Below are 23,476 nucleotides of genomic sequence, written 5' to 3'. Positions count from 1 at the left end.
GCTGTCAGGTACACCTGTGTGGCAGGAAAAGATGAACCCTAATGTAGAACTTGGGAAAAGAGAATATGAAAATCAAAAACAGATTTATTGCTAAAAAACGTGATTGATTATTCACAATTTCTATGTAAGGAGAAGGATTTTGAATTTAATTCTGGATTTAACAGGGAGCCAGTGAAGAAAAGCCAGTATGGGTGAAATATGAAATCTTTTTAGTCCCTGTCAGTGCTCTCACTGCAGTGTTTTGGATCAACTGAAGGTTTTACACTGAGTTTTTAGGACATCCTGATAATAATAAATTGCAGTGGTCCAGGCATGAAAGCCATGCATCAATTGTTTTACTCAGCATCACTCAGAGACAGGATATTTATCATTTTAAAGATATTGTGCATTTGAGTGAAGGTTCATATGTATCTGTTTATTATGCACACTAAATGACATATGCTGGACTCCAGAAATCTCAGTGTTACTGGAGGTCAAGACCCCATGGTTAGACCCCATGTTTCTTAGATATTTAGGACTGTATTCAATAACCTAAATTTTTGTCTGACTTTATAAGTATGAAATTGGAGATAATCCATGCGTTTAAGATTGATCGATACAAACACAGATTTCTGTAGGCATACAGTAGTTGCAGTTGATGTTGTCATTTGATAATTATGGTCTATGAACAGAGGATAGAAGAGATCAGATCATTTTGTAGGGTGAAGTTTGTTCAGCTAATTAATGTAATAAATTTTGATGAAGCTTTTGACTTTAGCTGGTATTTAGACAGCTCAGCATAACAAAAATTAATACTTATTTGCTAATGTATTGATTATGTTATAGCCCATTGTTTATTTTCTTCTTTCTGTTATTTCTTCACTAGGCCATTTTGTTTTTCAGTGTGTGTCTATCATGTATTTTTTAATGAAATAGAAAGTAGGTTTGATCCTCCATTACACTACTCTTTTCTCATGCTCCCAGGTAGTAAATTAAGTTATTAATGTGATTGTACAACTTGAAATTTCATTTAAGGTTTAGATTTGTGAAGAGACTTAAATGCCAGGTGGAATCCAGTGTGAACTTTATTTTAGCTAATCCAAACTGACTAAACCCCACTGTTCCCACCACATTTGGAGCCTGTTAACTATCTAAGGATCATGCTAATGCTCAACTAGTTTCTTTAGCAAGCAGCGAGCAGCTGCCATGCAGGAAATTGCAGCATTGTAGCTTTCTTATTAATTCTGCTAATGATGAGCAGAAATTTAATTATATGTGTGTTTTATCCTTGTTCTTTATTACACTTTAACAATGCATTGCCACTGCCAAAATGTATGTTCTGATACAAGAGCAAATTCTTCTTTAATTAGATGGGAACTGTGGGAACAGGGTATTGGATGTGGATGCAGTTGTTTTTGTGATAAATCTAAAAATGCATCTGGGGTGCAGCGTTTATCCAGAGAAGAGCTGCTTTATTACAAAAAATAGCTGTATAAATCAGTTTTAAACTGTTGACCTGTCTGGAAGAACAACGCAAAGTATAATTTCCACAAATGCTGGCTGATCCCATATTAAGGAAGGGCCACTGCTTCTGTGCCGAATATTTGAATGAATGAGGCAAGTATTTGAAATCAAAGTGGAAACAACTCTATGTCCATTTCACACTTTGTCTGTCCGAAGCGTGAAATATGCATGCATGCAAAAGTTGTAGTAAGAGCAGAGGGAGATCATTTATTTCAAGTCAAAATGAAAATAACCATGAGAAAGCATTTAAACAGATATTATTAACACATTTACATGTAAATACACATTAGCCACCTAGCTTAACAGTTTCTGGCGATTAAGGACCTATTTTTTGTTTTTTGTTCTTACTTGGCTTTAAATATCTCCTCCTGCTGGTAATGGTAAGTTCTACATGTGTCCATTTCATGCATTTCAACAATCACAGCCATATTTGGAGTAAAATTAAAGGAAATAACAACACCAATTCTTAGTATCAAACAATGATGAATTATTTTGAACTACGAATCATGCTAAGATATTCTAGCATATGCCTACATTAAATAAATAAAATAGAGTCCTGGAAATAAGCATAACAGGTTCCCCATAAGTTGTTGGAAGTAGCTGCTCTATATCTCATCTGCTGTTTAATTCAGGGCCATGGGGGGTGCTGTAGGCTGAGAGGTAAGGTACACCCTGGACAGGCTGCCAAACTGTCACTGGGCTAACGCTGAGAGCGCACAACAATTCACAAAAACATGTTTGTTCGAGTCATTTTTTACAACATTTAGTAAAATATTTGTAACTTTTTATATTTAAAACACCATCCATCCATCTTCATCCGCTTTATCCGAGGCCAGGTCGCAGGGGCAGCAGCCTAAAACACCATTTTAAATGTTAAATTTAAATGCTAAATGTTAAATCTAAATGTTATGGGAAACGAAATATTTAGCTAATATGCAAATTTATTGTACGGGTCAATGGAAATACCAAAATAAAAGCTTCAAGAAAACCTCCCCTGCTAAAGTGTGCCGGTCGTGGTCAGGTTGTGTGTCTGCGCTCTTCTCACTGTCACTTTTCACTGCCATGAGCTGCTTCACCTATTCCCGACCAGCACGTCCAGCGATTTAGCTGAAAACATTGGAAGAGCCATTTTGTCAGCCATCCAAAGATTCAGTGGTAGTGCACCACTTGGTGAGTTTATTGTATAGCATTTTGAACGGGTTGATAGCAGTGTTAGCTAAACTATCAAAGCTAAACTACTTAGCTAGTCCTCAATATTTATTTATTTGGTAGGTAACAGTCGTTCTTGATGTAAGTGTTTCCTTATACCACTCGGTAGGCCTTCTCACACATATCATTTAGCTGACTGGTTTTTGTAAATGATAAATTGACTGGTTTTGATATACAGTCAGGTTCATAAATATTTGCATACAGACACATTTTCTAATGTTGCTTCTGTACGTTACCAGAATGAATTAAAAATGAAATGACTCCAATGCAGTTGAAGTGCAGACTTTCAGTTTTAATTCAATGGGTTGGATGAAATGAATGCATAAAAATGTGAGGGGGGAAAAAAAGTATTTTGTAAACACAATCCTATCATTTCAGAGGCTCTAAAGTAATTAGACAAATTAAATAACTGAAAATAAAATGATCATTTCTATTACTTTATTCAAAACCCTTTGCTATGACAGCCTGAAGTCTTGAAGTCATGGACATCACCAGATGCTGGCATTCCTCCTTATTAAGGCTCTGCCAGGCCTTTACTGCATTGGCTTTCAGTTGCTGTTTGTTTGTGGGCCTTTCTGTCCTAAATTTAGTCTTCAACAACTGAAATGTATGCTCAATTGGGTTAAAATCCAGTGACTGACTTGGCCGTTCAAGAATATTCTATTTCTTTACTTTAATAAAGTCGTGGGGTGCTTTGACTGTATGTTTTGGGTCATCGTCCATCTGTATTATTCAATGCCACCCAATCAATGTGACTACTTTTAGCTGGATTTGAGCAGACAGTATTTCTCTGATCACATTCGGCTGCTTCAGTCCTGTGTCACATATTCAGTAAACACAACCAGTGCCACTGGCAGCCATGCATGCCCAAACCATCACACTGCCTCTGCCATGTTTTACACATGATGTGGTATGCTTTGGATCATGAGCCGTTCCATACCTTCTCAATACTTTTTTCTTGCCATCATTCTGGTAGAGGTTGATCTTGGTTTTATCTGTCCAAAGAATGTTTTTCCAAAATTTTGCTGTCTTTTACTAGATGTTTTTTTTTTTTTAATTATTATTTTAAGTCTATTCTAGCCTTTCTATTCTTGAGGCTTATGAGTGGCTTGCACCTTGCAGTGAACCCTCTGTATTAGGGCTGTTCAATGTGACGATATATATCAGATGACGATATGAAAACATCTATTGTTTCATATTATACACTATCATTTGTTCTGTGGTGTTGCAAAATATTTAAAAAACTTTACTGAAATGTAATTAACTGAAATGATATACGTTTATTCTCAAACATCAAATTTAAGAATATACATCAAACAAATCACCTCAAATAAAAACATGAAGTTACTATAACTGGTGCTTACAGTCACCATGTGGATGCAGGCACAGAGAACACCAGCATGGCCAGTGAAGATGAGGCAGAACCAGGTAGCTCCAAACAGAAGGACCAGTCAAAACAAATCAAAAATGACTCGAACAAACATGTTTTAGAGCTTAATGTGGAAAAATGTTGTCATTAATTTCAGCATGTTTCAGTTTTACAAACGGCGCCCCATAGACTTAAATATCAGAGTGCAAACAAGCAAACAAACAAACAAACAAAAAATCACTCAGCAAATAATAAGTTGACACTTTGCACTTATTGCCCAGTATACAAAAATGCTTGAGAAATGTCACAATTTAAATACACTTTGCAGGGACCAGGTCAAATAAACAGTGTCCTCTCTCACTCTCTCTTTGTCTCACACGTACACACACAATATCTCAGAAATGTCGCTACATGAAACAAAAAGACAAAGTTAATGTAGGAGGCAGCACAAAAGTCTTGAGGGGCTGAAGAATAAATGTGTGCTGCCTTCTCTCAGAGGATCACACACACCCTTCCATGGCTCATCAGTTTACAGAATGCTGAGTGCTGCACTCTGCACAGTAATAAAAAATCATTTATTATCATTTATTATCACTCACTCTTACTTTTTTGCTCTTTGGACCAGCATGTCTGTCTATTCATCTCTCTACCACCCTTACTGTTCTTTCCAATCCCCTCTATGGTCTGTCAACATCACTGGCCAATTACATCTCTGCTCACTGCTTTTTGACTTTTTTTTTTTCTGATGACCTTACCTCCACTAATGTCTTCATACTTTTTTCTTAAAGTCTGCCATATTTTGGCCTACATTATGTTATATTTCAGTTATATTTCTGAGTGGTAGACTGGTTTAGTGGAATGACGCTTCTATGAAGACTTCCTATATTTATACAGACACAAATTACATTACAGTACATTTTAAACAAATCAAGGTAGCTGTGTAAGGTAAATTGATGTAAGAACAGTATAAGCTAATTAAATTCCTATATTAATGCCCTTATTTACACTGCTCAAACAGACATCTGTCTTTTGTTTGTAATGTTCCATGAAATAAGGCATTCTACACAGTTTCTCTTGTGCAAGCTAAATTAGGATAATGAATGTAAAACACACTTAGAAATAAAAAAAGAGAAAGAAAAAAGATGAAAAGATGAAATATAAGGCTAAATAAGTAATGGTTTCATTTGTTAAATGATAGTATGGATTATACAGCATACATCGGTGCTATTTTTTGGCGCTTTGCAAATAAAAAATAAAGCTGAACTGAAAAAATCAAATACATGTTTTCAGGATTCAGTTATTCAGATATACATAGTTTTGTAAGTTTATCTTGTTGAAAATTCTTTTATGTACATGCTTCACAACAAATAGCCTTAGCCTTGTGAATGTTCTATGTAGATGTGAAAGGTTTTGTGAAATTGTAGGAAGTAACATCTTTTTTTGAAAGGCACATTGTGGGCTTTTAAGAGCTTTTTCTTTTCTTTTCTTTTTTTAAAGCCTGTAATAAGAATAACACTGCCATCATATTATATTAGTTTGCTTTGGAGTTATTGTGCAGCTCAAGTAAAGATTCAAATAAATGTCCATGTAAACCTTATTATTTTTTCCACAAAAAAGACGAGCTAGATATTTAGGTTTTTAAGGAAGGAAAAAGATTCACAGTAAATAATCAATGGAACAAAATTAGTTTAGCCAAACAATGGAAACTGTCCAGTTCTGTCATGATCCTGGGCCATGTTGGCCCAGCATTCTTAGTTTTCGTGTATTTTTGTATTTTGTTCTTTATTTGGGCCATGGTTCCTGGGTTGCTCTGTTAAGTTGTTCCTTATTTTGATTTCCTCTTGTGACTTTTCCCCCCTGTGTGTCCCTCTGTGTATCTGTGAGCCCTCGTCTCCCCTCCTTGTGTTTTATTCCATGTTTCGCCCGCTATGCCTGTGCTCTCTCTCCCCCTGCCTGCACCTCTGTATTTCCTGTTTTACTTTGACAGTCTCCCGTCAGTGTTGTGTTTACTACTGCCGTGTCTCGTTATGATTATCTGTGTCAGCTGTGTTCCCCGTGTGCTCCCACTTCCCTGGTTAACCCTCTGTGTATTTATGTGCATGTCTCCCTCAGTTTGGTGTCGCGCCGTCAATGTCTCCTCCCCGAACCTGTGTGCCTTTCTGTGTTCCCTCGGTCCTCAGTTAGCATTCCCAGTTTAGTTCTGTTTCTCTGCAATAAAGCAGTGATTTTGAGTTCAGCTTTTTGTCTCCGTGAGTTTTGCGTTTGGGTCCTCATCTGCCTCCACACAGCCAGTTCATGACAAATTCTACAAATGAATACAATGAAAAATGTTCATTTTGTGACCTTCTATGTATTTTATTATTCATGCCTATGACGTAATATTAATTAATTTTACTGCCTATAACCTTGTGTTTTAGTCTTCTTTCTGTCCTATTAATGGCATATATTCTAAGTAAACTGTCCCTTTACGTTATTCGATAACACAAAATTTGTCATCCTCCTTGCTTCAATTTTAATACACCTGAACCTTATTTACCACATCAGAGTAATACTAGACCATTTCAATTTCTAGTGTGGTATTTGACTCTCACAGTTGTCTTTATGACTTTATATAAGAAATTCACTTCCTTTAACTTATCAGATAAACTGAATATTGAGCCCTCTCTCACTAAGCCAGGTTTTGATTTAAATTATTCCTTATTGTGTGGGCGTAATGGCCAGTGAGATGGACTGAGGTTCACCAGAGTACAGTGCTCAATTCACCTTAATGGTAGGAGCCATGCATATTAAATACAGAGATGGGGAGGGTAAGAATTGGGGAAGAGAGATGACTGAGTATACGCTCCATTCCACTTTAATCGCCGCTTTTAAACACTGAAATGATGGGAGGCTCAAATAGGACTGGAATATGAGATGGAAAGATGCAAACAATTAGGCTAGAGAGGCACGTGAAGAGGGAAAAAGAGGGAAGCAAAAAGAGATTGTCATCTTCTCCAGTGACCCCGGGTGGTGTATTGCTGATGACAAACTTAATGGAGCCTCATTTCCCCAGGGCTGTTCACCTCACTGCACCTGTCTGGACCTTTCCCCCTCTCCTTCTCCGCTCTTTATCTCCCTCTTTCTCTGGGAACCACTCTAATTGTGTATGCTTGAAGGAGACTGATCACTCTGCCCAGTCACCGTGTTAACATTAATAAAACAGGGCTCTTTGGAAACTATCTTCTCCTCTCTTTTCCTCTTCTCTGCTAGAGCATCTGTTAATACACTGTCATTACAACTAAACAATCTAAATGGAGAATATGTATCTACTGCAGTTAATTTAACTTGTGATGAATGTGAATTTAAAGCAATGAGGGTTGAACGCTCAGCCACCACCGAGGTCTTCAAAATCCATTTCAAAACATGCAAATGAATAGAGTCAGTGACTTGAGGAAAAATTCATCCGTAACTTCTGGATAGTACCTGGCATAAACTGGTTCTTTCATAATGCTTGAGCACCAAAAATAGGGTTTAATCAATAAGGCTTTTTTTAAGGAAAATAATGAAGTGGTGTGGATGGGACGGGGTCAGTTTTAACCTCTAGAAGTTAATTATCTCAACCAAGATGTAGTCTACTTCATGAATATTGTAAGTAAGGACTACTTACAGTACTAGGTTTATGCTGTAAGTTTATACTGATATTTTTTATTGTAATATAGCTTTTACTACCTTAACGTGCTTCTTGCTTTCAATTGCAGGTTAGGTTAAGTTAAAGCAAAGCAATAGACAAAGCTCCCAAAACTGTTATTATATCATACAGCCTTGAACCGCCGTCTTCTGCCTGACACATGAGACCCCGACTCATCAAAAATTAAATTAGCAACTGTCCGGGAAGTTTAAAATCTCAGTTTGGAATAATTATTGACTGCTTTTTGACTCAGGCTCAGGCTCTTGATCATATCCTTGACTTGACGTTTAGTCCTTTTGGATTTGGTTTGGACTTTTTGTCTTGACATGTGTCTCCATTCTTGTAGGTCTTTGAACTTGGACTTGATTTAAGCAGCATTGAGTAGAGCCACATATAACCCATACACATAAAATCAGGATCCCACTGTCCCCAACTTCTTGCAACTTAATCATTGCTCTTCCCAGTCACTTCAGGGTCAGGAGCTCAGACTTTATGTCACGCTGCCATTGACTAGTCATTGTATTTTGAATAATTCTTGGTATGCTACTAAATTAGACAATGCTTTAAAACAAGCTTGCACGTTTAGTTCTTTAGCAGGACTCGACAGTGACAAATGCTTTTGTCTTTTTTTATTCAACAATGTTAATCTTATAGCTTGCTGGAAGCTTATCTATTGCTGCTCAGCAACGATGCATTAAAAATGATCTATCACCACCTGTTTGTGTGTTGTAAATACATGTCTCCACATGGAATTCAAATGTGACCATACCTTTACATAGCCTATAAGCACAGGTATGCACTGTAGAATAAATACTGCTTATAGCCTTGGATTAACTCACAAGCTGTTCATGGAGCAGACCTACTAACAGCCACTATTTGTAAGTCATGCTGTAGTGTCTTAATCAACAGAGCTATATGAGGAGTGAACGTCACAGGGGAGGGGTTCACTGAAAAAGGCGGATTATTCCAGAACATGTGAACTGGATGTGGGGGTGATTATTTTGGGAGTGTGACTCAAGTGCAATGACAACGGTGTCCTTGTCACCAACATTTGGCCATTCTATGTTCTTAAACGAAGCAAATCAATACTATTAAATAACACCATCAGGTACTTTTCATAATGGGTTGAATAAGAAAAGTTACAACTTGCTTCTTGTATCTTGAGGCTGGAAAGGGGTAAGTGTTTTAACCCCCATTGTTTTCTTTGTGAAAGAAATTGTCAATTTTTCTACTCAGTTAATTACATCATCAATTGCGTTTTCATTTCAACATGTTTAATTCCCTCAAATATATAGTGTTAAAAACTGACACCCTTGATATGAAAAATGCAGAAGCTTGCAGCAAGACTAGAACTCGGCAGATAATAAGTGTTGGCATGTAGCATCCACAGAGAGCGCTATAGCCTCCAGCCATACAGCACCAGGATGTCTAAGGAAGGCTCTTTAACCTCTCAGCAGGACCAAACGTTCCAATCAAAGAGCCATCAGTCTACTGAGGAGCTGCAGTGTGTACACCCTGGGAACCAAATGTCAACTATTACATGAAAACATATGAGTGAAGCTACAGAAAAGGTCAAACCAACAACATTACAATCCACAAGAGGTCCTGGCTTCCTTGAGGGATGTTAACGCATTGCCATTTACTCTTTCTTTTTAAAGTATAAACGGGTCAAACCTAAGAGACAGAGATGGCTGTCATAATGAAGAGAAGTGCACACAGAAAGAAACGTGGTTCACCTGGCTTCTTGAACCACCACTGGGGCTCTTGTTGATGACTTCTTTATGGGAAAAACATGTATTTTGTTACTTTCCAGATTACTTTCTTCACTTGTTTCCATTTTATTTATTCTTTTACATTTACATTTACATTTATTTTTATTATTTATTGTTTGAAATCTAGTGATTACGCCACAGTATAACAGCAACTCTTCAACCTGTGGGAACGTATACTTCTTTAATGTTTCACAAAAGGTGCAATGTTTTATTTCGTATATCTACCTATTCAAGCTTTTCAATAGGTACCCCCATGATGGGCCACCATCAGTGTCGGTCAAGTTACTTGAAAAAAGTAATCAGTAACTAATTACTGATTACTTCCCGTGGCAGCGTACTGTTGGTGCTTGCTCAGAAGTTTAGGGGTTTCGGATCGGTAATCGGATTACAGTAACACGTTACTGCCCATCTCTGGTCACATTCCCTTAATTGGTGTAAGAAATGTAGAATCTTGCGGTAGAACTAGACTAGAACTCGCACTAGAACTCACGGAAACAGACACCGATTCACATTCAGACCTATTGCAAAACATGCATATCCTTGGAATGTGGCAGGAATCCCTGCTGTTACTAGGATCAGCCATGGAGAACTGCAGGAAGAGGCTGTCCCAGCAACAAAGTGAGCAGAAGATGGAGGAAGGTGAAATAGTAAGAAAATAGATTGAGGGACTTAATTAAGAAGGGAGAAATTCAATGATTCAAGTAAAATGGATGGCTACTTTGATCGTGACTGTTAAAAGCTAAATTAAAGCTTTTTACTGTCACATGTTGCAAACTAGTGCAATCAAGAAGTCCCAACCTAACAACTCTACTAATCTTACAAAAAAGAAAGAAAGAAAAAAACAAACGTTTAAATATCGATAATTAAACAAATTGAAATAAACAGAAACATATATTAGCTTAATTAATTTGTGTACAGCCTAAATATCCAATTACTTGCAGTTTCTTTAGTATGCGACAATTAAAAGCTACAGTTTAGCTGGTACCAACTCAAGTGTCCCAGCCCAACAACAACTGTTTGGTTAGTGAGACTGCTCTTTACTTTTTTTATTCATCAGCGTGTGCTGCTCATCACACGGTACTGTTTATTAAATAAAATGAAAATCCAAACAGGGGAGCATTTGATATAGCATAACCAAGCACTTTCAACACATTCTTTGCTCTACATCTATATTAATCCTTTTAATCATATGGTGTCCTTTGGTGTCCCATAATACTATGACCATGTCAATATTGGCTGCCAAGAGCTTGTTGATCTGCTAAGAGACCTGTAGACTGCATTAGAAGGCATTGGGGTGCAAACGTTGCAGGTTTGTCAGCCAGGAGCTGGTAGTTTGTGCCTACTGTGTTTTTTAAATTTGGTTTTCACTTTTTGTATGATTCTGTGTTTAGGTTTACGCACTGAAAACGACTTGGTTTGTGTGAAAAATATACTCCTTCACAATAGTAACCTGCACATTAAAAAATGCCAAGTTGGAAGTGACAACCCTGCTTCACAAAAACCGTAATGTCATAGGATAACTTCTGCCTTAGTTGCACCTTAAACTCAACAGACACTGACATTTGCTCCTGAGTATTTTCCTCAACAGCAAAGATAGTTGACCTGCTTTGTACATGGTGACCTGACCTACAGTATTTGGTTTACTAAAACAGGACCGAAAGAGGATGAGAAGGGAACAAGGTCAAAGACAAACAAAAGCGTTGGAGAACAAAACAGAGAAAAGCCATTGGGAATTAGAAGACAACTGAAACTGAGAGAATGGCAGACTTATATGAAACTAGAGCGGTGCTCAGTAGAGCAAAACTAACACAAAGCACACTGACAGATATACACATTCCCACACAATTTCTGTGTCTCGCTGTGCTTCGCTGTGTGAACACAGGCGAAAGCTTTAGAAGCTGACAGCATTACACACCCTACTAGACACACAGTTATTCTTTTGACTGCTAAGCACTACCCGACTGACTCTGCTCTGGTTGTCAAACACTTTGTTGGGGGCCAAAGGTGGGGCACACGGACGCCAGAATGTCTCCGATGGTATTTATTTATTTTTATACATTCTAATGCATTTGCAGAGTTTGAAACAAGACAAAGTTGTGTTTTTTCAGTGTTTTGAGAAAGAGTGAACTGAAGGAGGGTCACGGAACGAAGAAATAATTGAAAATGAACAGACTTCTTATCACAGTAATCACTGATAAAAACAACACAATTTTGACCTGGGCCCCTAACCCTTATAATACACTGCAAAAATGGCTAGTCTATATTTAGGAAAAAAATACTACATTTGATACAAAAAGCACTGAAAACAAGTGAAATTATCTGTCCATGCAGCAAGTTTATTTTACTTAATAAGAAATCTTGAAATAAGATTTTTTAATCCAGAAATAAAAGAACACATTTGAGAATTGAAGAGGGTTAAAATAAGCTTTAAAGAGCTCAATTTAAGATAAAATTACTTGATATCAAGTCCCAAATATTAGTTAAATATGGTAAATTACAGTCTTTTTTTATGTTTTGAATTCTTACTTGCAGCAAATGAATGCACTGCAACGAGAAAAATAGTTCTAATACTATGAAAAACTACTCAATATTAGTGAAATATGATTAATTTGTTTCTTGATTCAGGTTGGCTTATCTTAAAATAGAGCCGAATCAATATTAAATCCAGGCAAAAAAACCTTAAAACAGACCTTTTTCCTACTCCTTGGCTTCTACTGAAATCACAACCAGGACAAGAGTGATATGCCAACATTTATTTCTCTCATGAGAACAAAATCCTTTTTTTTTAAACAAAATAGGGCTGCTGCACAATCCCTAAAAGTCTAAATCAACCCTTTAAAAGGCCTAAACACAGAAAAAAAATTACAATTTTGGCCTTAAACTTTTGTGACAGTCACATAGTCTCACAATGTTGTAAATAATGGCATTACTGACTTAAAACTTTACATGCCTCAGGTAAAGTGTCACTAAGAAAAAAAAACAACAACTTTCATTTGTAAAGCATCTTAAGTAAAGCCGTTTCTCAGGACATTGCTAGGCAAATTAGGAACAAAGTTGTACAAACGTACTACAAAACTAAACAAACTGCAAATGACCTGATAAAATCCTGCTTGGTATTCACCTATTTTTCAAAGAACGACTTCCACTCAGCTATTGCTTTCTTATATGCACTAGTGGCATCTTGATCATGGATGGCATCAGTGATTACCTCAGTTTGTATGACAGAGAGGACCGTTGCAACACATTTTGGGTATGTTAAGTGCAAGGTGTAGTAATATGCCATCAACACCAACATTCCTTCCCAGAAATCCTCCAAGGGGAGAGTGGTCACTGGTATGTTTCCTACAGCAACAATGCTGGTTGTTCCATCAAAAAGCAGCACTGGGGAGGAGAGAGGCCGCTTCTCCAGGTATAGCATTGCATCTTCACCTGGCTAGAAGAAGCACAAAAAAAGGACAAATTCTTCAAGATTTTAAATGAAAGGGTTGCTGTGCATCCAAACAGCTTAAGACACAAATAGCAATATCAAGAGTTTAGAATGCTCCAACTGATTTACTGTTGGAATAGAAGAAATAAATATAAAATATCTGACTTACATAAATATGAAATTTTGGAAATGTATTAATTCTGAGCATGAATTTTCTCTAATTTGCAGCATTTTTATCATGTCTATTTGTGCTTTTTTTCTCATTTGTTTTTTAAAACAATTTCTTTTAACTTTGTTACATATTCTAGTTTTTGAAGGCCTTTTTAAATATATCATTTTACTGCTTCTACTTGTATCCTAACTGCAATGTGCTTTTGCTCTGTGCTGCCTCTCTGGAGTAGGTTTTGAATAACAATTAAGAAATCCTGAATAAGGAGTAATTTAATCCCTGCTGAATTGAACTTCGACCTACTCTTATTAAGCAGGAAAAGCAAAATAATATTAATAATAACAATACAAGTAAATGGAGTACAAGTTACAGTGGCTGGTATTGCAGCTGTTCTCACCTTGAGGATATGAAGGAGAGCCTCACTGGCACTTCCCAGCCGCTTTGGTGGTGTAGTTTTTGAAGGAAAAAGAGATGGAAGTGCATTGAAGAGAGTGACAGTAAAATCCACTGTGAACAGAGAAAAGTATCTCAACAAAGCAATCCGAACATATCTGATGTGTGGATTTAATGTATGAAAAGGCCACTTACCTCTACGTACATCCAAGGGGAGAGGAGGTTTCAGGACCTTCTTCCAAATGCCATAGAACTGCACTTTCGAACAAAACTCTGCCCATCGACCCTTCATTTGATCTATGTATTTGCAGTTGGAGCCACCAATGATGCGACGCAGTTCATCCATCGCCTATGACAAAGTTGTGCTCAGTTAGTCAAGAACTAACTAAACCTATCCAGAGAAAGCAAGGAATTTAACTGAAGGTAGTTGAACTTACATTTTGTATGTCTTTGAAGCACGGGTATGCTTCAAATATTTTTCTGGGCCTGTCTTCTTCCCTTGTAATATCTGCGTCAATAAAAGTTCGTCTGGCCTCAAACTCCAGGTCCAAAATTTGAGCAACGTCACTTTGGTTGGGTTTTGCATTGGGTTTCCTGTACATGTTGCTCAAGGTTTTGTAATGTCTTGCCTGCATCTTCAGGCTGTCATGGTCTGCTAGGGAAAGCAAAGAGCAATTGTAAGACATGGTGTAATTAGACTTCACAAAATTCAGATTTTTCTAATCAGTCATTTCTAGTTGCATGGTTGTTTTTAAGTATAATATTTCTGAGAATTAATGTTTAGGTTAAATATGTTTGAGTAATGAACTGACCCTATATGTCCTGATCATTTCCCTTTGTGTCCTTTTCTTATAATGATCATGGATTTATGTTAATTGTTAGTTTGAACAGAATCAAATATTAAAACGACAGTTTAAGATGCCCGTGAATAAAACTGTGGTGAAAATAAGGTAAAGGTTGTTTACTGTGTATATCGTTCACATCAGTGTGAACAGTGATTATGAGCTGATGGATAAAAATATTTTAGGTAATTTGATCTATGACAGAAACACTGTGATAAGGCATGATAGATGTGACCAGCATGAGGATTTACATGTGTAAATAATCAGCACTGAGTAACACCCATTACAACACAAAGTGTTAAAATACTTACTATGGCTAACTGGCAAACTGGAATGAGGGATCTATCATATGTTGATTTTACACACCAACTCGAGTTAATGCCAAACCACTATGATTTATGGAATAAACACTTAGAACGGGGTTCATTGCTGCAACCATATTTTGGAAAGAGCTGTAAGAGGAACCACAGTCAGACAGAGGTAGATAAGGGTGATGGTGGACTTACCAACAACATCATCTGGAGGTGCAGTTGAAGGACCTATATCAGCCCTGGGTGCAGAGCATGAGGCTGACTTGGATAATAGTGGTAAAGCCAGGGTAGTATTGTTTGACGTAGTTGGTACAGTGGAGGGTAGCGGCAATTGGGATTCTTTCTCTGAGGAAAAAACAGAAGATGAACAGAATGTAATAACAGGGAATAGCTAGAAAGTTAAGGAAAATACTCAACACTGTATAAATCTTGTGATGCACTCTGAACAGAAAACTGAGGGCAGGTGGTCTCTTTGAAGTTTTAGATGTCCAAAAGTCATTAGTACAGCAGACCAAAGTACACACCTGCATTTGAGTTATCCTCACTGAGGTCATCATTGCTCTCAAGAAGTATGGTATAGTCACTTGAACCACTTGCTTCACCACTTAGGTCACCTTCAGTCCCGTTGTCTGTGTCATCTGAGCTGAAAAGAGTCTTCCTGGGCCTGCCTCGTTGTGGCATGGAGCCCTGCCTCTTCCTTGGAGACTTCATATTTTGGAGTCGTTTGTACAGTTTGGTGTAGATGGTCAGCTGTGGTAAAATAATATATATTTTTACATTCTTTTTTTTATCTCGCTCAATTTTAGATATTGTAGTGAGTAAAGAATGACTTACGTATGGCATGTGTGTGTCAGCATCACGTAACATGGGGTAATAGTCGACAATCTTCTGCGACATTGCTCTCATTTCGAGTTTGGAGGGGTATGTTACTTCTTTCCCCATGGGACTAGCACGGAGGATTGCAACCATGCTGGTGACGGTGTTCCTTACAAGTCTGCAACATAGCTCCTTCGACATCCTACAGTCCTTTTCCTTTCCACTGTGGAGCAATGCAAAGTACTGACTGCGCACCATGTCCAACTCTGAATCTGTATACACCACATACTCTGGTGGGTCTGGCATTTTCATTTTTTTGTCCGCAGTGTAGGAAATGGGAGTGGAAGTTTGAGGCTGACATTGTGACACATCAAAGCCTAAGGGGTTACTCTCGCTTCGATGGAAAGTGTTGGCATCTTGGTCAGTACTCTTAAACTATAACAGTTGTGGGATATAAACAAAAATACACAATTAGGCAAATTAATGCTAGACAATATGGACAGTAATCATCTTCTTAGTGGTATAATGTGTATTTACCTTTTGGCTGATAAAATCCCAAATCTTCTTTCTACGGAAGAAATTTTCATGGCCCGGAAAAAGATCCTTTAGGTCATCCCGGGTAAAGCTCCTCAAAGTTTCCTCATCAATATTCGCAGCTGTAAAAGAGAAAAACAACTTCAAAAGTGATATTTATTTCTCTTTTCCTGGGCGTGGCTTATTACATATTGAGGTCATTTTTTTTGTCAATAAATGTATTTTAGCAATAAGTAATATTAACAGGATAAAATGTCAAACTTAAAACAGTTTATCAAATATTTGGGAATGCAATAAAACTATTTTTGGCTGTCTTCAAGAATGATGTTCCAAGTCTATTTTGGCAAAGACAGCTCAAGGCTATAATGTGGATAAAGTTCAGAGTAGAGTGCAATTAGGGTTGCCAACCGTCCCTTAAAATACGGAATCGTCCCGTATTTAGAAACAAAAGTACACGTCCCGTATTGAGCTAATAAGGGACGCACTTTGTCCCGTAATACAGTGAGAATCAAAAGTAGTCTATAACTTTTAATGGAATTAACACTTTGTTTGAAAACATAATTCCCAGCCCCTCTCCTGCTTTGTGACCAATGAGCTGACAGCACACTTACGAGTATGACAATTCAGATTACCACTCATCTCATTGGTCGAGGAAAGGTCACTTACGGAGAAAATACCGGAAGACAACAAATGACCACAACAAGAAGCATGGCCAACAGGGAAACAAACGCTGACACTGCGGTGCAAGTCTCGGACGACAGTAAACCTAAAGCTGGGCAGACACTGTGCGATTTTTTCAGTCACGTTATTCAGCTCCTGCTCAAACTGCACGATTGACTCGCAGGGGTTAGAAGTTGGTAGGTCACGATGCAGGGTCTCACACTATACCGCCCGATGCTCTGATGCGACCTGAGTGCTCACACTGTGCCTCCATAAAATGAAGGTTATAACAGAAAATCTGTCGCGCTCTCTCTCTCTCCGTCTTACACTCACACAGACACACACACCACCACCATCAACTTTGCTAAATTGCTAATGAAAAACATTGATCGGGCAGCTGTGATTGAGCAGCAGTGTAAATCCAACTGTTTTCACGGTTGTTGTGGTCGTGATAATTTTGTGAGGCCACATCGAAAAGGCTCGGATGAGCTTTCCAAAGTTCTACAAGTTGTGCCTCCATCGCTTGTGTCCAGATCACACGCTGCACAGCCGTGCTGCTCCGTCTTTTTCACGGCGTTTACGTGTTTGCGCGCGAGCAGTGTGAGCGGCTCACGAGCGATTGATGATCGGGAGCTGGTCGTGAGGTGTTAATCACTTCTCGTTACCCCACGTATACTACACGACGCACGATGAAGGCCAAAATCGGTCCGATCACTCAAAAATCGGCTCAAAATGGGCCTAAAACCGCACAGTGTGAGCCCAGCATTAGAGCAGCAATGTTTGTTCCCCCTCAGAGAAAGGGAAGAATGGGAAAAGGAAAACACCTGGCTGGAAAAAGTTAATATGGGCATGTGCAGTGAATATCAGCGCTATGTGGCCAGAAGTGTGATAATATAACTTATTTTGTGTAATAAACAACTGCAAGGATAGATGATTACAACAAATTGATGACTAATACATAAAAGTAATACATAGATGAATAATGATGATGAGTTATGATGCGTAATCATGGGAGCAAGTGGGTTTACAAACAGGAGCAGCTGATTAGCATTAGAAAAGCTGAAATAATACCTCAACTGAAGCCAATTGTACTAAATGCACTAAATGTTCACTGTTACAAGAATGTTTTTCTTTCTATTGTTTTCTATTATTTTAAGTTAAGCAGGACAGAGTTCTTTTAAAGAAAGATTTACTTATATTCTCAAAAGTTAAGCATGACAGGCTTCTGTTTAAGAAGGAGACCTGTTTTATCGTGTTAATGTTGTCATTTTGAGCTAAAAATAAATGGCTAAATGATCATTTGTTTCACATGTGTTCATATCACAAAGAATACACATCTACTTAAATCAAATTCAAGTCAAATGGTTAAAAAAATAATTTCACACACAAAAAAAGAGCTAGAAAATTCACCACACTGGGAAGGGTGAAGACAATTGGGTCGCCCGGCCCTGGCCACGAGGTGTCCCTTATTTATTTTTCAGGGAGTTGGCAACCCTAAGTGCAATCCTAGCTCCAAGTTTCAGAAATGATGCTAACAGATGCTAAGGCTGCTTAGCTAACGTACCAAAATAACTGAAAAATAAGACTTACCCTGCAACACAGACAGTATGACATCGTCAAAGTTGTCCATGCCGTGACAGCAGTTCTCTAGTTCGGTTCCAAAGCCTCCACTCACAGTACCTGGAAATATCCTACGGCTTAAATAAGAACATTTAGCTAAAGTTAACACATTAGCTAGATTGCTAACTAGCAGCCCTCACAAAACACGACTTTATCTTAATAACACCGTTGTACCATAGTATTTTTCAAATCAACTTAATGTTACCAACCTTAAATTACTGTTCACTTTGTTTAGATAAATAATTTTGATCTTCCTAACGTCCTGATGGTTAACAAAGCAGGGGAAAAGAGTTTGTCCCGCGTGAAAGTAACATCACGACAGGAACTGAGAATGCGCATGCAGAAAATTATTTATATTTAATTTTTTTTAAGTAAAAAAAAAGAAAAGAAAAATATAAATTCAGTCTTAAACACTTATTGCCTAAAAATAAATATAACTGATGTAATTTAAACCTGAAAAATTGGATAATTAAGGATGCATATATTTTTAAAATTGCCTACCTTTCCCATGGTCCCACACTCTCATCTGTGGCCTTCAGTGGAGAGCGGTAAAGTAAAGCTGCATTGCTACTGCGCGAAAACAGTTCACCATGGCGCTCTGGAGATGTATGATCTGTTTTATCTTTGTTTCTTTAACTCTGAAGGTGCTCCTTAGCCACATAAATGCAGCTCATGGTCGAAGGCAGGATTTTTGGGTTTACTGTGGAATAGATGGCTGTGAACAAGATTTCAGAGCTTTTAACTCATTCTTTCGCCACATTAAACGGACGCACCCTCTGTATTTGACGAATGGAAGCCCACCAAGAGGATGGAGGATCCCCCCAACATCCCACTCTTTAGGATCGGAAAATTTTGGTGTTTCAGTCTTTGCCAACTGTAGTACTGCAACAACAACCAGCACCGTGGAAATATCAACTGGTGGATCTTGGCCTGAAGTGCAGGAGCCTCAGGTTGTTGACAGCCCGAGCGCGGTAAGTGTTAAACTAAATAAAATGTAGTGTGGCTTCTGATGACAAATTTAGCTATGTCTAACTCCTCGTATTTGGTCCTATATTACTTTTAATCATTTTCTCCATTTTTAATCAAGAGAAATTTAACGAGATCTCGCGATATTATACCGCTAGATATTGTTCTTCAAACTGTTACAAGCGATTTCCACCATGGTTGGATTTTAAATCACAATTTAATCCTGCAGGATGAAATGAAAAACAAATAAACAGAATAGCAGTTCAGTGTAGATAGTACAGGCTATGCTGCAGCCGGAGAAGGCACACACTCTGCGGCTGGCATGTCTCCTGGTGAAGTTTGCATCAAAGACACTCTCAGCGCGTTTAAATCGTTCAATGTGACAGCAATTTGGGTATCTCGTAGGAATTACATTTTCAGGTAAGACACAGAGTATTTGGAAGCACTGTAAAAAATATGTTGGCTAGAAATACTGCCAAAACATGGATAAGAATGATTTTTTTGAAAATTAAATAAATTAATAAATACAATACAACATACAATAAAATATATCCATATACTAATACTAACATAAATTCTAAGTGCAAATCTAAATTACGTGATTTAAAAATACATAAATAATTTAATAAATACAACAAACATGTAAAGAAACTAATATCTAAGTGCGAACAAAAATTCATTATTTAAAAAGATAAAATCTCATTCTCATGAATCCAATCCCTAGCCTCATCAAAACAATGGACAACCCCTTTTTTATTGTTTCTTTGTCTTTGATTTCTTTTCCATTTTTTTTCTTTATTCCAAAGAATGAATATTATATTATGTTGGGGGAAAACTCTGTAAAAGACCCAGGAGAAATAAAGACACAATGAGACAAAGTTACTTTCTTTATCAAACGTGTACACGGGTGAGCTGCTAAGAACAACTCACACCATGCACAGTGGCTTGGTAATTTTTATAGGAAAGACAGTGAGAACAGGATAAGAAAATACAAAACAAATAAAATAAACAACTCCATATGTGGCGCTAGTCTCGTCAGCAGAGAGCTGGGAGAAGGCTGTGAGAGATAAAACAATCTAAAACAATATGTCCCAAAACAGTATGTCTTTGCTGAGAAAGTCTAAAAGATAATTCTAAACTAATCTAACCATAGACAAAAGGGCATGCTTGCACATTTAAAAGAAGGTAAAGAAACATAGAAACATTTTTCCTGTAACATATTATCTTATATTATATTGAATATTCACAACTGTAACACTAATCACTGTCATGCACTTTGTTTTTTAATGGACCAATCATTAGGTGTAACTGATTATACCTGTTATGTAAGAATTTCTATAATTGGCCAGGAGTTTGGACTAACTTTGTTTTTCTGCTCTAAAGGAAGAAGCTGTTGCTAAAACATCCTTTACCAGACACGATATTACCAGATCTGCTGCAGCTTTTGCTATCAGTGTTCAAGAACAGTGCCACTTATCACAGGTATGTTATAGTCTTAATGGATCAATACATTACATAAGGCAATCAATGTCTTACTTGTTCATAATGGAATTCAGAATTTTTTTTTTAATATAAATGCAGAATAAGTTACTTTTGTTTCAAATGTTTTCACAGAGAACGGTCAAACATATCATCTCAGGAGTGCAACAGTATCAGGCTGTTCTTTTGGATACGCTCAAGGAAAGAATGAAGACAGTGTTTGAAGATAATGCCGAGGGAACCACTCAGCTTCAAGATGAGGCTTTGGCTACATTTGATAAATTCATGGATCCTTTCTCCACCATTGCATATGGACAGTGTAGAGCCATAGGGGAAATGTTCTGTCCAGTCAACGCCGAGGAAGTAGTAGTATCCCAGAAGATATGTTGGGTAAAGCAAGGTCTTTCAAGGGTCATGTCCTTAAGGAACAAAAGTTTTTACTATGTACCATTAATTGAAAGTCTAAAGCAGTTAATGACTAATGAGAGAATCTTTACCATGTTGAACACTGCACCACAAAGAAGCAGAGAGGGATTCTTCTATGATTTTAGAGACGGGTCCCTCTTTACATCTCACCCCTTGTTTTCTCAGAGGCCAAATGCATTGCAATTAATACTGTACACAGATGAAATTGAAATATGTAACCCCTTAGGGTCCCATGCTTCTGCAAACAAATTGGTCATGTTTTATTATACTTTAGGAAATATTGATCCAAAATTTAGGTCAAAGTTAGCTGCAATACGACTTCTTGCTATTGCTAAAGCAAGTGACATTTCTCAGTGGGGTATTGATGTTGTACTGAAAAGAATACTTCAAGATCTATCACTGCTTTACAATGGTGTAAGGATTGAAATGTCAAATGGTGAAATTGAATTGTTTGGTGCTGTTATAGCCATTTGCGGAGACACGCTAGCCCAGCATGAGATTGCTGGCTTTAAAGAAGGGATTGGTTTTGCTTATAGCAAATGTAGACACTGTGAATGCAACTTTGATGATATGCAAAGTGTTTTTGAGGAGAAGAAGTTTGTTCAAAGAACTCTGGAGAAACATATCAGGCAGTGTTTTGAAATAGATAAAGCAAGCACAGATTTATTGAAAGCGTCCCTCAAAACTACTTATGGAATTAATAGAAGAAGCAGACTAGTTGATGTTCCTGCATTTGACCTGATCAAACAAACTCCACAGGACATAATGCATGTTATTTTTGAAGGTGTTGCATCAATGGAAGTTAAATTTGTATTAAAACACCTAATTCTCTCAGGACAATTGGAATTAGACAAGTTTAATTCAGACATTCAAAATTTTCCTTACTCACCTCTTGAAATACGGGATAAACCATGTCCTATTAGCTTTGGCACTTTAGCGGCTAACGACAACAAATTGAAACAGTCTTGTGGACAGATGCTAATTCTTTTAAAAATATTACTTTTTCTTTTGTATGGTGTGGAGAGTGAGTATGTTGTATTTATTAGAAAGTTAATTATGATAGTTCAAATAGTTCTTGCTCCCATTATTTCTTTACAAACTGTATTGCAACTGAGAAATATGATTGAAGAACACCTGTATCAGTTCAAGCAACTTTTTCCCGAAGCCAATATAATACCTAAGCAACATTATATGTTGCATCTTCCCAGTCAAATCTTATCCCTTGGACCTTTAATAAGGAGTATGTGCATGCGCTTTGAGGCAAAGCACTCCTATTTTAAACAGTGGGCTTCTAAGTTAAATTTTAAAAATGTTTGTAAATCCCTAGCAAACCACAATCAATTTCTTGAGTGTTGTCAAAATGAAATAGGCACTGAACATCCTATTTTTGCGAAAGAAAAGGAATCCGGGCCAGTATCAGCTGTTAAAAATAATGAATATGTTAGGAAAAAAATTAAAGAATTTTTTGGAATAGATGTCATGCAGTCTGTTGTCTCAGTGAAATGGTATGTTCTAAATGGCAATAAATACATTGCTGGGAAGTCCATGATTATTGCAGATGTGGATGGCACTTTCCCTGTGTTTGGACTGATAAAGGATATCTTTTTGATTGACTCATCTTTTATTGCTTTTGAGTACCAATGCTATGAAACTTTGAATTTAAATGAAGACTTATTGGCATATGAAGTAACTGTGCCCATTGTTGCTCAAGCTACAGAATTAGCCCATGAGCTCATTGATTACACTTCATACTTTTCTATTAGTTTTAAGGACAGTGTGTTTGTTCCAATCAAATACAGTCTTTCTGATATTATTTCCCATAGAAATCACCCTTAAGATTAGGGTTGCACCAAGTATTGGCTTAGTGTAGTTTGCGATGATATAAGTTGACAGTCATTAAATGTTCCCTAAACCAATGTCAATGTTGTACCACATAATGCTGGCATGCTGGGACAAACAGCTGTCTTTGAAATGTGATTTGTATCATAAATTGTGGTTAATTTTTTTCCCTTATATGTACAACTTTGAAGTCAGACATGATTTTGAATAAATAATATTTTCAACAGATGCCTTGTGTGAGTTTCCTAAATCAAGCAAATTGAGTTTGTCACTCTATCTTGAAACAAGTGATATTTTGAGAGACATCTGGTGAGAGACCTAATGTAGGCTATTTTAAGAGTTATTCTTCCCATTTCTGGATTTCTGTACTAATATAGACACAATTATATGGTTATTCTCGATTTAAGTTTATTATCTAAAATCCAGACTTAGAAACAAGTAAATCTTTTTTAAAACAAGGCAAATAATCTGGCC

At 37.3% G+C, this 23,476-nt stretch overlaps 2 protein-coding genes across 6 annotated transcripts; one reads left to right on the top strand and one right to left on the bottom strand.

Moving 5' to 3' along the window:
• Window positions 1-12,027: 12,027 nt before the first annotated feature.
• LOC146685920 (uncharacterized) lies at window positions 12,028-18,852 on the bottom strand. 5 transcript variants are annotated; one of them, XM_085441148.1, is made up of 10 exons: window positions 18,794-18,852; window positions 18,263-18,352; window positions 16,016-16,134; window positions 15,497-15,913; window positions 15,187-15,412; window positions 14,858-15,007; window positions 13,947-14,164; window positions 13,705-13,858; window positions 13,514-13,623; window positions 12,028-12,953 (listed from the first exon to the last, which is right to left on the bottom strand). In XM_085441148.1, exons 1-10 carry the CDS (start codon window positions 18,816-18,818, stop codon window positions 12,642-12,644), a joined length of 1,821 nt encoding a protein of 606 aa, XP_085297274.1. In that variant the 5' UTR covers window positions 18,819-18,852; the 3' UTR covers window positions 12,028-12,641. The 5 variants fall into 5 exon arrangements, with proteins under 5 accessions (XP_085297274.1, XP_085297275.1, XP_085297277.1 ...); XM_085441149.1 differs by having other exon boundaries at window positions 13,947-14,161; XM_085441151.1 differs by having other exon boundaries at window positions 18,263-18,369; window positions 18,794-18,848.
• Window positions 18,853-18,882: 30 nt separating this feature from the next.
• On the top strand, window positions 18,883-23,230 carry LOC146685919 (uncharacterized). The gene is made up of 3 exons (XM_085441147.1): window positions 18,883-19,263; window positions 20,642-20,740; window positions 20,873-23,230. Exons 1-3 carry the CDS (start codon window positions 18,883-18,885, stop codon window positions 22,997-22,999), a joined length of 2,607 nt encoding a protein of 868 aa, XP_085297273.1. The 3' UTR covers window positions 23,000-23,230.
• The last annotated feature ends 246 nt before the right edge of the window (window positions 23,231-23,476 follow it).

The sequence above is a fragment of the Copadichromis virginalis genome, linkage group LG19, assembly GCF_057382275.1.
Source record: "Copadichromis virginalis isolate Kocher_CV1m ecotype Utaka linkage group LG19, C_Virginalis_male_GT1.1, whole genome shotgun sequence".
Taxonomy (NCBI): Eukaryota; Metazoa; Chordata; class Actinopteri; order Cichliformes; family Cichlidae; genus Copadichromis; species Copadichromis virginalis.
The sequence above is the reverse complement of the archived record's forward strand: the minus strand, read 5'-3'. Positions and strand labels throughout refer to the sequence as shown.